This window comes from Vulpes vulpes, chromosome 13, assembly GCF_048418805.1.
Source record: "Vulpes vulpes isolate BD-2025 chromosome 13, VulVul3, whole genome shotgun sequence".
Classification (NCBI taxonomy): domain Eukaryota; kingdom Metazoa; phylum Chordata; class Mammalia; order Carnivora; family Canidae; genus Vulpes; species Vulpes vulpes.
Genome location: NC_132792.1, coordinates 83,676,338 through 83,689,778, shown reverse-complemented (window position 1 = coordinate 83,689,778; position 13,441 = coordinate 83,676,338). Strand labels below are relative to the sequence as shown.

The 13,441-nt window shown below is 37.5% G+C and overlaps 1 protein-coding gene across 3 annotated transcripts in view; it reads right to left on the bottom strand.

The window, feature by feature from the left end:
• The window catches only part of PIEZO2 (piezo type mechanosensitive ion channel component 2), a 441,773-nt gene that overhangs the window by 186,935 nt on the left and 241,397 nt on the right, over nt 1-13,441 (bottom strand). For all 3 annotated transcript variants that reach the window (XM_072734883.1, XM_072734882.1, XM_026005962.2), the window contains exon 5: nt 294-456. In XM_072734883.1, coding sequence (XP_072590984.1) covers nt 294-456 — 163 coding nt within the window. The remainder of the gene's footprint in view (nt 1-293; nt 457-13,441) is intronic.

Genomic DNA, 13,441 nt, shown 5'->3' with positions numbered 1-13,441 from the left:
TTAACCATCTGAGATAATATGAGATGAGAGTGAAAAGAACACCAGGTCAGGATGAATGTCTCATGAAGGGCAGCTCTCATGCTCCTTGAACCGGTTTCTCATGACCAAGGTGTGGATGAGGATGCCTACTCATCAGAACTATACCAGGGCTCTGTGCAAGGTAACTGTTAACACTGAGGCCAACCACCCGAAAGCTTAAGTGCTATGCACATTTCACTTTTACACAACTTATTGTAAGGGTTAAATCCCTCAGGAATCAAAGAAGGAGGATAGATGCATGAAGTCAGATTTACCAATTCTTCATTTTCAAACTCTGAGTTATATTGTGCTGTTTCTTCTGTCACTGGTTTCTGAACAATGTTTCTGCAGACGAGCCAGATGGTCAGACTGGCAATGAACATCCCGATATCAGGCACGAACACTCTGATCCCGTTGCCAGCATCAGCTCCCTTTAAGCTACGGAGGGAAAGAAAAGGAGGGGGAGGAAATTTAGTCGTTTTTCTATTTCTACGGTTGAACTATCTTAAAGTATGCCCATATCTCCTTAATGAGTTTTTTTAAAAAAGCACAATACTTGGGATGCTTGGGTGGTTCAGGGGTTGAGCATCTGCCTTTGGCTTAGGGAGTGATCCTGGGGTCCCAGGATCGAGTCCTGCATCAGGATCCCTGCATGGAGCCTGCTTCTCCCTCTGCTTGTGTCTCTGCCTCTCTCTTTCCGTCTCTCATGGATAAATAAATAAAATCTTAAAAAAAATAAAAATAAAAAAGCAATACCCAATTTCTGCCTAGAAGGTACGAGAAAGCTTTTCATCAACCTCTGAGTCTTATGTAATCTACTAAGATTCAGGAAGGTACCAGGGTTTCACTGGAGTTTCAGAAGTACTATAAAGAATCCTAAGCCAATTGTCACTTCTAAAACATGCTAATGAACCACATTTGTTATTAAATAAGCCACATGTGCAGTCCAGACACAGCTGTCAGCAATCTAGCTGAAGCAGTTAAACACTAGACACATACTAACAGCCTAGAAATATTTTACCTTACATGTAAATCAAAGCTGGAGGGAAAACAGAAAAAAATATTATAGCAATCCTTGAATGTAAGACCTCTCCGTTATTTTGAATACATAGTTGATTTTGTTTTCCATACTGTTCCAAAAAAGGCAGATCTAGTACATTTCTTCTTTTAATCTTGGAGAATGGACAGTGAACTTAGAATTGGAATATTTGGGTTCAAATGTAAGCCCAACACTGATGAGCAGCATTCTACTGGGGGGCTTCCCATGGCCATACATTCCTCCTCTGTGACAAAGAGATACTACTCCTTGGCTTTATCTCATTTGAGTCAAATGAAAGTGACTCAATGTTTATTAGAGACAAAGCTTGTTTAGGGTCTAGGCATGTGTATGATCAAATATATACTGGATTCATTTATATTGTGTATATTATATATCTTAACAAAACATAAAATATAATAAAAGGCAAGACCCTTCACTACCTAGAAATAACCATTGTTAACATTTTGGTAAATAAAAGCACTGTTAATAATATCTACTGCTAACTGAGCAATCACACTGTGTTAACAGCTTGGTACATATTATTTCATCCAACCAACTACCATAAGAGTTAGGCATTGTTATTTATCCTCCTTATACTTATGAAAAAAAAACACTAAGGCTACAAATGATAATATTATTTCCCTAAAGTCACACAGATAAAGAGAGAGTAGTATACTCAAGCTCCCTTTAGGTACAAATTTAATGCTCTCAACCACTGCGTTCTCATGTATGTACCTTCATGGCTTTCCTTTCCAAGCTTCATCTGTGCCTCGACATGCATTTTGAGAGTTTAAAATGCTAAGCTCATATGTTATATATTGTTTTGAAAATTATTAGTTCATTTAATATACCCCTAATAGCTTTACAACTCACTGATGATTTTTAAACATCACCATGTTCATGATCAGATAGCAGTTAGCTATTTCACTACTGTAGTACATTTAGAATGTTTCCATGTATTTGTTACTATAATAATGTGTAAAAGTTAAATATTAATTACTTAAAGAATCTTCTCATCTGCGATATTTCAGGAAAAAAATACTCAGACCAGTGTAATTTGCTTTTTTTTTTTTAAAAAAAAAGGAAAAAAGGGAGCATGCCCCACATAAGCTTCATTATTTTATACATGGCTCTAAACCCTTCTGAACAGAGAAACATGAAAGTGGCAAGAGATCTCTTTACCTCCATAAATGAAAACAAATATGATTGTGTCAGAGGTATTAAAAAATAGCAAATTCGTTTCATTTGGGGTAAGAGGAAGAGAATTCAATTAGGAAAACTTCAAACTACACTGAGATTTAATGATTGATTTTATCATAGGACAAAGGTAGAAGTTTGCTGTATACTTTTAAGGTGATCAAACAGAGCAAACAAAAATTAATATCACTACAATGAGAAGAAAGAGAGGATCCAGGAGAGAGACCAGAACACAAAGGGCAGGCTTCAGTGGATGTTTGTTGTGTGAGGCTAAGGTCAGGAGAGCCACTTGTCCTAATCAGGTGGATTAGGGGAATAGATTATTACACCCCTTTCATGGGAAACAAATGGACTGTGACATTGTACAAAAAGCACCAACCAAGCAGAGTTGAGGGGAAAAAGATTCTTAAAGGAAAGGTGACAAGGACTCCAGCTGCAGCCTCAGCTACTTCTTGCCCCACAGCACAGAAACTTAGAAAGCCAGAGCAGAGCCATGCCTTTCCCACCTGTGGATTGCATTAAGCTCCCAGTCTGCTAACAGTCACTACGAGACAACAGTCTCAGCTTTGTGTTTCTTGGTCCCAAAAGATACATTTCACAGCATACATATATTATGGGAGTAAATGAATGCTGTTTGCAAAAGCAATCACTCCACTCGCTGTGATAGAATTCAGCTACTGGATCAAGGATTGGGCTGTGACCCCGATTTGCAATGAAATCATTCAGCCACAGAGGTGCTAACCTATTAACTACTACTCTTGGCTTGTTGAGTTAACAAAGCAGAGCATTTATAGAGCTACCATTGCAGAAACAAAGAAACTTTTGAAGAATATAATGAAAAGCATGTACAATGAACAGGTCACAGTCTAACTGATATATATCATTTGGGGATCATCTTATCAATCAAGTTTCCTTCATCATTGTTCACACCAGTGTCTACTAAAGTACAGTAGTTAGAATGCTAGTCCTCATAAATGCTGTGAATTAAACAAAACAAGGCAAGATAAAAGAAAAAAGAAGTCTTTGGTCAAATAAGTGTTAGAAAATCACAATGCATATTATTGTAGTAAAGAACCTGGGAGTTCTGTAGTAAAATAAGAAGTTTGAGTTTATTTAAGTCTGTGTTTCCCAAATTATTTTGACCAAAATTCATTTTTTAAAATTTTTATCTGATGCCTATCACATTTTACTGAGCTAGTGTTCACGGACCAGGTCTTAGGAAATGTTGGGTTAGAGTCTGCTTCCTGGTCTACATTTTTTATTTAAATGAATGGATAATTTGGAAACTATCCTAAAGTGTAGTTAATCCCTACAAATTTGATGTTTAATGGTCTCTGATAATTTTTGGAGTCAGTGGCATCTTATTCCATTCTCTCATCTAATCATCCAACTATCCATCCATTGACTCAGCAAGATATTGAAATTATGAAGCTGGAAGGTAACTAGAAATAATCCAGTTTTTCCCATGTGATAGACTGGAAACCAATAAGGGGGAAAGCAGAAAGTCTCCTATCTCTCAAACTCACTTTTCACATCCCCACTTGGAATATCTTCCATCATCCTTCCTTGACCACTTCCCCCTTAGGAGCCTGCCATACCTTGCACATACTTGATCATAAAATGCTTAACATTTTATGTCACTCACTTACTTACCATATGAGAGTTTCTTGCCTACTTCCTCTCTCTCTTTCCAAGAACTATATATGTATACTCAATTTTCATGTTGTGTGTATACATATATGTATGTTTATGTATGTATATATGCATATATATATGGTACAGTGCACACAGAGTAAAGGCCAGCAGAATAAATGCTATATCTAAATACTTACACTTTACTTTGTATCACAGTAGTTTGTGCAAAGTACTGCTGAAGAATTAGGTGTTTTAGTTCATTTAGATAATTTCATTCAGGAAAAATAAAATACAAACCCAGACAGGAAGAAATGTTGCTTTGCCTGGGAATAGCTGGAGATCAGGAGTTCATGAGTAGTTTCAGTTACTTGGACACAAAGATGTAATTGTCAAAATTAGAAAATATAAATCACAAAATATATGTGGTTTCATTAAATACATATGTTGGAGAAAACATTTCAAGAACAAGAGATATGAAGTGTATCTAATGAACATTAAATGGTTCAATTTGGCAAAATTTTTTATTGATTTATTCAAAAAATATGTATTAAGCATTTACAACATGCCAAACACTGTCCTGGAAATTGATTGTTGGTTATGAAGGCATGTAAAGGAGATAAAATAAAAAAGATGGGTTAAGTTTGGACTTGGATTTTGGCATAGAATCCACATAACTAGAATTACTGAAAGATTTGGAGTAAGGGAGGAACATAATCAGCAAGGAAACTGAGAGGCTGTAGGTGAGAATGTGATTTGGTTGTAGGAAGTGGGCCATGGAGGCCGTGTTTTCATGGTAAGTGTGAGGTGTAGTGCAGAGGCAATATTTCATGCTAGAAATATTTTATTCCACATATGGGATTTGTGCCTGAGAGAAAAATCATGGCTGAAGGGGCACACTTGAGAGTTTCCTTCCATATCTGTTGACTAAAGTCAAGAGAATAAATTAGATTTGACTAGGGACGGGGCATTGCCTGGAGTAAATCTTTATATAAGGTTCTCTGAACTAATTATAAGTATACATATAGAGCATTTAACAGTAAATTAAATTTTATTTCAAATAAATTCTACATTTGAAATCATGCTAGCCAGGTTTTGGATAGGAGTCTTGTTTTAATGAATTCATGAGATCAATATATTACATTTCCCTATAAAATGTTATCTTAGTGTTTCAGGCATATAACAATTATATTTTTCATATATAAAAGCATATGCTAAACTGCTTAAAACATCATGTTCTCTTAAATGGGCAAATCTTTTCTTTCCAATCTTGATCTAGTCACATTGATCTTATTTGTTGAGAGTGGTTATACCTCTTGAAAAGGAATTGAGGAAGCTGGAAATTGAGAATAACCCACATATCCTTCAAGAAGAAAATGAATAGATTAAATTAGTATACCTCCACAAAATAAAATAAATATTATAAATGAATAAAGTAGTGCAAAAGCATGTGTAATGCATCTGAATATGGATATATCATCTCATAAACGTAACGTGGAATGAAGAAGAAGCAAAAGTACAGAATATAGATCACTTAGGGATTCATGCACAAAGAATGACATGAAAATGACAAACACATGTTTCTGGGTAGGGAAGATGGATACAATAAACTATTATATAGATACCAAAAATAAAATATTGGTAATGTTCAAGTTCATAAACCAGTTGAAAGCCAGTTGTTAGGTACAAAGTTATATCTTTTAGTACTTAATTTTTTTTTTAAATTGGAATAGTCATGCTACCTAAATTTCCTGTTCGTAACCTAAAAATACAAACTCATTGATCTTAGCTGGAAAAAATAATGACTTTTTTATTGAGGTAAAATCGGTATATAATATTAATTTCAGGTGTACGATATAATAATTTGATATCTGAACACACCACAAAGTGATCACCACAATAAGTCTGATTACCATCCATCACCATACAGTTGATCCCTCCTTGACCCTTTTTGCCCACCCCCATCTCCCTCCCCTCTGATAACTACCAATATATTGTTTCTATAAGTTTTGTTTTCTTTGTTCCTTTGATTTGTTTTTTTAGGTGCCACATAGAGGTGAAATCATACGGCATTTGTCTTTCTCTGTCTGACTTATTTCACTTGGCACACTATCCCAAGGTCCACTCATTTTGTCACAAATGGCAACATTTCATTTCTTTTTTATGGCCAAATAGTATACCATTGTGTGTGTGTGGGGGGGGGGGCGGGAGATGGGTGCATCACATCTTCTTTAACATCCACCTATCCATGAATACTATTTCCAAATCTTGACTACTGTAACTAATGCTGCAATGAACATATATCTTTTGCATATATCTTTTCATATTACTCTGTTCATTTTCTTTGGATAAATACCCCAAAGTGGAAAGCTAGTTATAGATTACATGATCTTATTTTTAGTTTTTTGAGGAACCTCCATCCTATTTTTTTATAGTGGCTGCACCAATAGTGTAAGAGGGGTTCAGTTTCTCCACATCCTCTTCAACATTCATTTCTTTTTGATAATAGCCATTCTAACATGTGTGAGGTGCATATTATTATGGTTTTGATTTGCATTTCCCCAATAATCAATAATGTTGATTGTATTTGTGTGCCTATTGGCCATCTGTATGGCTTTTTTTTTAAATGCTTATTTAGATCCTCTGCCCATTTTTTAAAATTGGATTGTTCGATTTTTTGTTAATGAGTTGTTTGAGTTCTTCATATATTTTGGATATCAGCCCTTATCAGACAAATGATTTGTAAGTATTTTATCCTATTTGGTGAATTGGCTTTTCATTTTGTTGATGTTTGCTGTGCAGAAGCTTTTTAGTTCCAGGTAGTCACACTTGTTTATTTTTGCTTTTGTTACTTCTGCTTTTGGAGTCAGATCTAAAGATTCAACACTAAGAAGCTTATGGCATATATATATATATATATATATATATATATATATATATATTTCTAGGAGTGTTATGGTTTCAGAGGATAATGATCAACTGATGCTCTAATGACCATGATTATATTAGGTATGACTCATGAATCAAATACAATCACCATCCTTCCTGTCAAAGTCCAGAGAACAAGTGAAGCATGTGAGTATTTCCATGGGCAAACCACTTCATTCTTCCAAGTTTCAGTTTTTTCATCTACAAAATGATTTCTTAGGGTCTTCCTGGCTCAAAAATTTCATTTGAACTAGGAAAATCCATGATAAGGGGGCAGTGAATTGCATCAGACTGGGAAAGAAGAAAAACATTGGAGTTTTAGGTATTGCTGAGAAGCAAAACCCAGGTACAAATGCAACCACAGTCCTCTCCAGAAGTTCAAAAAGAATAATTTCATGTATGCAACACTTTTTGGGAGGTAAGTCCTTTAGTAGAAAGGTTAACTTCAAAGGAATTCCAATAAATGCTGAAAATATCAATGAACATTATTTAAATGAATGCAAGCTATTAGTATGGTCTATCTAGTTCTCTGGTGGCCTCTGAAGTTCACACACGAAGAGTTGGACTATTGTTTTTCTTAAGCTTAAGTACTCTGTTTGATTGAGGTCCATCAGTCACTCAGATTTCATAAATCAATTTAAGAACAGACAAAGTGAATGTATATCTAATAGTAAAACCTTAACGTAAGAGATAAAACCCTGATTTCAACTTAAAAATATGTGTGGAGGCTATCTTTTTATTAAATATATGACTTTATATAGCAAGTTGCATAAAGAAGTATTAAATTTCACATAAAGGAAGAAAGGTATAGATGAGAAGTTCTAGAAAGAAATGTACTATTTATTAAGAATTACTTTCAATATTCAAATCAAGGGATTCCACAGTTGTTGATGCATTGGAGAAGCCAAATAGCTCACTTCTGTGAAGTCAGAAACTTTTCTACCACTAAAATAGCAATTGCAAGCCAATTTCTAATTAAAGGTATGAGTTGATGCTGGATTTTCAGGATTTTTTTTTTTACATTAGTGGCAGGACTGTTTTTATCCTAAAGGTGAAACACTAGAATATCTTAATCCACTTATCTCATTGTGAGAAATTGCTATTTTCCATTTGGAACACACACACTTCATTCTCAAATGATCATATTGATGGCTTTTCACTTCTGTTATTTATGAGGCAGAGGGACAATTAAGAGAATCCTAAGGTTCTTACTTTGATGAAGGCATTCACAGAAGTGAAGGGGAGGGAAAAGAAAAGGGAGAGGAGACTTCCAAATTTATTCTTATGTACTCAGCCTTTCAGGAATGTGCGGGAGCTTGCTGGTTCCAGCTTTGTGCTCAATGACAATGTTTATTACTAGCTGGAAATTGACCACCGTGGGAGTATTTACGTCATGGAAGCTGGCAAATGCTGCTAATATGGTATTTTCCCCCCCCCCAGAGAGCTGGATGGAATGGAATATTACTCAGTCATAAAAAGAATGAAATCTTGCCATTTGCAGCAACATGGATGGAGCTAGAGACTATTATGCTAAGTGAAATAAGTCAGTCAGAGAAAGACAAGTACCATATGATCTCACTCAAATGTAGAGTTTAAGAAAAAAACCAAATGATCAAAGGTGGAAAAAAAGAGAGAGGCAAACCAAGAAACAGACTCCTAACTAGAGAGAACAAACTGACGGTTACCAGGGGGGAAGTTGGGGTAGCAGGACAGGTGAAATAGGAGATGGGGATTAAGGAGGCCACTTGCTGTGATGAGCACAGGGTGATGTAGGTAAGTATTGAATCATTAAATTGTACACCTGAAACTAATATTATACCGTATGTTAACTAACTGGAATTCAAATAAAAACTTTTAAAAAACCAACTAAAACAAACAAAATACAAAATAAAACAAAACCCCAAGGAAATAACAATAAAATTCACTCCTTTTGCTGTGTGACTCTTTGGGGCAAAATTCTAAAAAATACCCTAAAACATCAAGTCCAAAATCCTCTACCTGATTTCAAGGTTCCCTATCATTAAGCTTATTTCTGGTTCCTCTTAAACCTGTCTTCTTCTAGGGGCCTCACCACCATATGGTAAGGTCATATTCCTTCCAACTTCTGGATTTTTGCTAATGCAGCTTCTGTTACTTTGAATTTTCAACCTCATCTTCGGCAGTTGTCCCATTAAAAAATAATGTGCATGCTCTTTCGAGCTTGTGGATAGAAACATTTGTGTAAGTGATCATCCATTCTATCCACTGGTCTCCCTTCCTGTCAACTTCTCTAAGCATTTGAGAGCTTCTCCTGTGCCTCCTTTTTATTGATTTTGTGACCACGACAGGGCCATCACCAAGGAAAGGTCCTGGCAAAAGCCTCTCAGACATCCTTTCTTACTGTTTGTCAAAAATAATGATAAAAATGCAGCGACCTCAGAACTGCCTCCAGCTGTCCTCTGTTCTTTACTGGGAAACTATATCTGCCCTGCCTCTTGGATTTGTCCTTTTCTTATTTCCTCTGATCTTGCCGAGCATAGTCTGTCCTCTATCAACAACACTAATTCCTATAGATCACTGTTTGGAGTCTCCACATCATTTATTCATAACAAAAGTGAAAACTCCATCATAACATTCATAAAAACAGAGCTGCAGCACCTGGAGCATATCCTAAAGTGACTTGCCTTCCAAGTTAAAAACAAAGCATGGGTCACACTATCCAGCTGGTGAGCTACCAGGTTCTGGAGGAGATAGGGGTTACAAGAACAACATTAAAAACCATCAGAAATCTCCATCCTTAAACTACACTGGCAGTAGACACAACATGCCAGATCAGGTGTTCCCTCTTGCCTGAATTACTGTGTTGAAAGCCTGGAAAAAATGAACTAAAATTCATTTTGTTAAAACGAAAGTAAGACATGTGATGGGTGGCTGCAACCAAGCAGCACATTTATCCTCCTCATAAACACTGGCCCTGAAAATAAAGCAAAAAGGCTTTGTGTGTCACTACTGGAAGTGAATGTGGAATAAAGAAAACAGCATGAACTTTGGACTTGAAGACCTTGAAATGAACCCCATCCCTGCTAATTTAATTCAACAAGTATGTATGAGCATGTATCAGGTCACAGGCATTTTGCCAGGTCCTAGGCAGACGGGACTGAGAAAGACACGGCGCCTGCCTGCAGCAAGGTCTTTGTATAGTAAGAAGCTGATAGGAGGCAAAAGAATTCCTGCAGATGGGTGAACACAACATTATGCATGTGTGGAAGTGTTAGCAAAAGAGAAGGAAGAACTGACTCTGTATGTCAAGGAGGCAATAGGGACTGTTCTCTCAGCTGGCCAAGTCTGAGATGGGGTTTGAAGGCTAGCTGAACTAGAAATGGTGTGGCTGGGGAATTACAATCAAATTGACTTTGTTGTGATTCACAAGATGAAAATGTATGGTGGGAAACAGGCTTGAAAGACAGTAGGGGGGGATCCCTGGGTGGCTCAACCGTTTAGCGACTGCCTTTGGCCCAGGGCGCGATCCTGGAGTCCCAGGATCAAGTCCCACATCAGGCTCCCTGCGTGGAGCCTGCTTATCCCTCTGCCTGTGTCTCTGCCTCTCTCTCTCTCTCTTTCTCTCTCTCTCATAAATAAATAAATAAATAGATAAATAAATAAATATCTTAAAAAAAAAAAAAAAAGAAAAGAAAGGTAGTAGGGTCCAGGCCAGGGATGACCTTGAATGTCATTTGGACACGCAAACACCAATGCCAAGGTATTTGAGGAGCTATTGACCATTATTTATAAGCCACTTGATTTTACGTGTATGTATGCAAGTTATTTAACTTCTCAGTTTCCTATACCATAAAAGAAAAAATATTACATCCCTTATAAGGCCATGACAATAAACAGGTGCTTGCTGTACCCCTACCCACCTCCCCATCAGGCAAATTGTGGATGAATGGAAGAAGCTGTACTTGGGAGTGGCCAGAGCAGTGGGGGTATGATGAAAAAGAACCAGTGTTTATTCCTATTCAAGTGTGTGAGGTTAGAAAGGGAGAAAACGAGATGTCAAGTCCAAGGCATCCATTGGAGAATAAGTCCAGGATCTGAAGAAAACCCTAAACGAGACAGAATGGGCAAACAGCAAGCAGTCTGAGGGACTGACACATTAATCTTACTGCACTCGTGCCTGACACACATACTGCAAATGTGGTTAAATCAAGCAAGCCGGAGCTCAGTCTGGGTACAGGAGGGTGGGCTGATGTGCTCTGTGCATTTGTGTGGGATGAATCAGGACCAGGTATCAGGCCCAGATATCTCCATCTGTGTCACTCCCTCCCTCTGCACCACTGAGAACTTCTCCCACATAAGGACTCTCCTGCATTACCACCATGCATTCTTCCCACTCGGGACATCGACACTGACATGCTACCATCCAATGGCAGACCCCATTCTTATTCCAGCAAATGTGCTGACAATGCCTCCTCCTCCTCTGGGGCCAGGAGCCTCCCCAGGAACATGCAGTGTTCCTGCATGTTCCTGGGGAGGGTACATGTTTCTGTTCAACACAGTAAACAGAACTTTAGTTCAACTTTAAATTTACCTAAAAAATTAGAATTTTAATGTAAATTTAAAATATAATCTAAAAAGGTACAGCTTTTTAGAATAAGGATACAACCTTTCTTAGAGAGTATATATTAATACTACCATAGTTGGCCTAAAAGCAACCATCAATTGAGAAAGCGTTCAAGCTCAACAATTAATATGACTTAATCCCAACAATATTAAATTAACTCCTAATGTTATATTGGGTTAATCTACTTAAATATAGATCTACAATGCTAGTATGAGTAACAAGAATTATTTCTCCCTGCATAAGCTTATATCAGAAACGGATAAACAACTGATAGTTAACAATATGATAAAATTAATCCAAAAATAAAATACTTATCAATCCCATTGTTAACCCAACACAGGAATGCACCCAAGGAAAGATTAAAAGAAGTAAAAGGTACTCAGCAAACATAAACCCGCCTGTTTACCAAAAACATCACCCCCAGCATTTCCAGTATTGGAGGCACTGCCTGCCCAGTGGCATCTGTTCAACGGCCGCGGTATCCTGACCGTGCAAAGGTAGCATAATGATTTGTTCTCTAAATAAGGACGTGTATGAATGGCTACGCGAGGGTTTGACTGTCTCTTACTTCCAATCAGTGAAATTGACCTTCCTGTGAAGAGGCGAGAATAATACAATAAGACGAGAAAACCCTATGGAGCTTTAATTAATTAACCCAAATTCATGGGTATTATTAATCTATCAGGCATAGCACACTACCATTTTTATGGGTTAACAATTTAGGTTGGGGTGACCTCAGAATATAAAAAAAACTCCCGAGTGATTAAAATCTAGACTAACCAGTCAAAATATTATATCATTTATTGATCCAATAATCTTTGATCAACGGAACAAACATTTTAGCTGTCGAGTCTCCTCAGTCTCCTTCCATCTGGGACAAGATCTCAGTCTGTCATTCTACGTTTTTCATCCCTGGGCAGTGACTGAGTACAGTCTTCATTATGTAAGATGCTCCTCAAGCTGGCTCATGCTTCTTGTGAAAATCACCAGATAAATGATGCTGTCCTCAGTGTACCAGGAGGGGTGCATGTTATTCCTTTTCTTTTCTTTTTCACATTTTTTAAAATTTAAATTCAATTTGCCAAAATATAGTATAACACCCAGTGCTCATCCCATCAAGTGCCCTCCTCAGTGCCCATCACCCAGTCATCCTGTCTCCCCATCCTCCTCCCTTTCCGCAACCCTTTGTTTGTTTCCCAGAGTTAGGAGCCTCTTATGGTTTGTCTCCCTCTCTAATTTTTCCCCACTCAGTTCCCCCCCTTTCCCTTATAATCCCTTTCACTATTTCTTATATTCTACATATGAGTGAAGCCATATGATGACTGTCCTTCTCCAACTGATTTACTTCACTCAGCAAAATACCCTCCAGTTCCATCCATGTTGAAGCAAATTATGGGTATGTGTCTTCTCTGATGGCTGAGTAATATTCTTCTTTATCCATTCATCTGTCAAAGGACACAGTGGAGGCTCCTCAAGAAGTGAAAAATAGAGCTACCCTATGATCCAGCAATTGCACCACTGGGTATTTACCCCAAAGATAGTGATGTAGTGAAATGCTGGGACATCTGCACCCCAATGTTCATAGTAGCAATGTCCACAATAGCCAAACTGGGCACGTCATTTCAACATATCCCACCTGAATCATTTGGTGGGGTTACTATCGCCATTTTCCTCTTTGTATTTGGCTCATATTTTGTGGGTAGATATTTCAAAATTACAACAATCCCATTCCTTGTCAAACCTCCATCTACCAACCTTAGCCGTCATCTGCAACTCCTGCCAGGATCAACAACCATCAGGATGGCTGCCAAAGGTGGTCAGCTGTGCCGCTCCTTATTAATTGGTGTCGACTCCAAGAAAGCACTTTATGCCTTATCCCCAGTTAATTAATTACTTAGCCAACTGACATCAACGTGGACCATGAATTCCTAGTTTACTAGATAGGTTGTTTTTTGAAACTACCGTTATTGGTTTTGATGCTCAGACTGCTTCTGAACTGGGAGAGTCTCTGGAAGCTGGCTTCT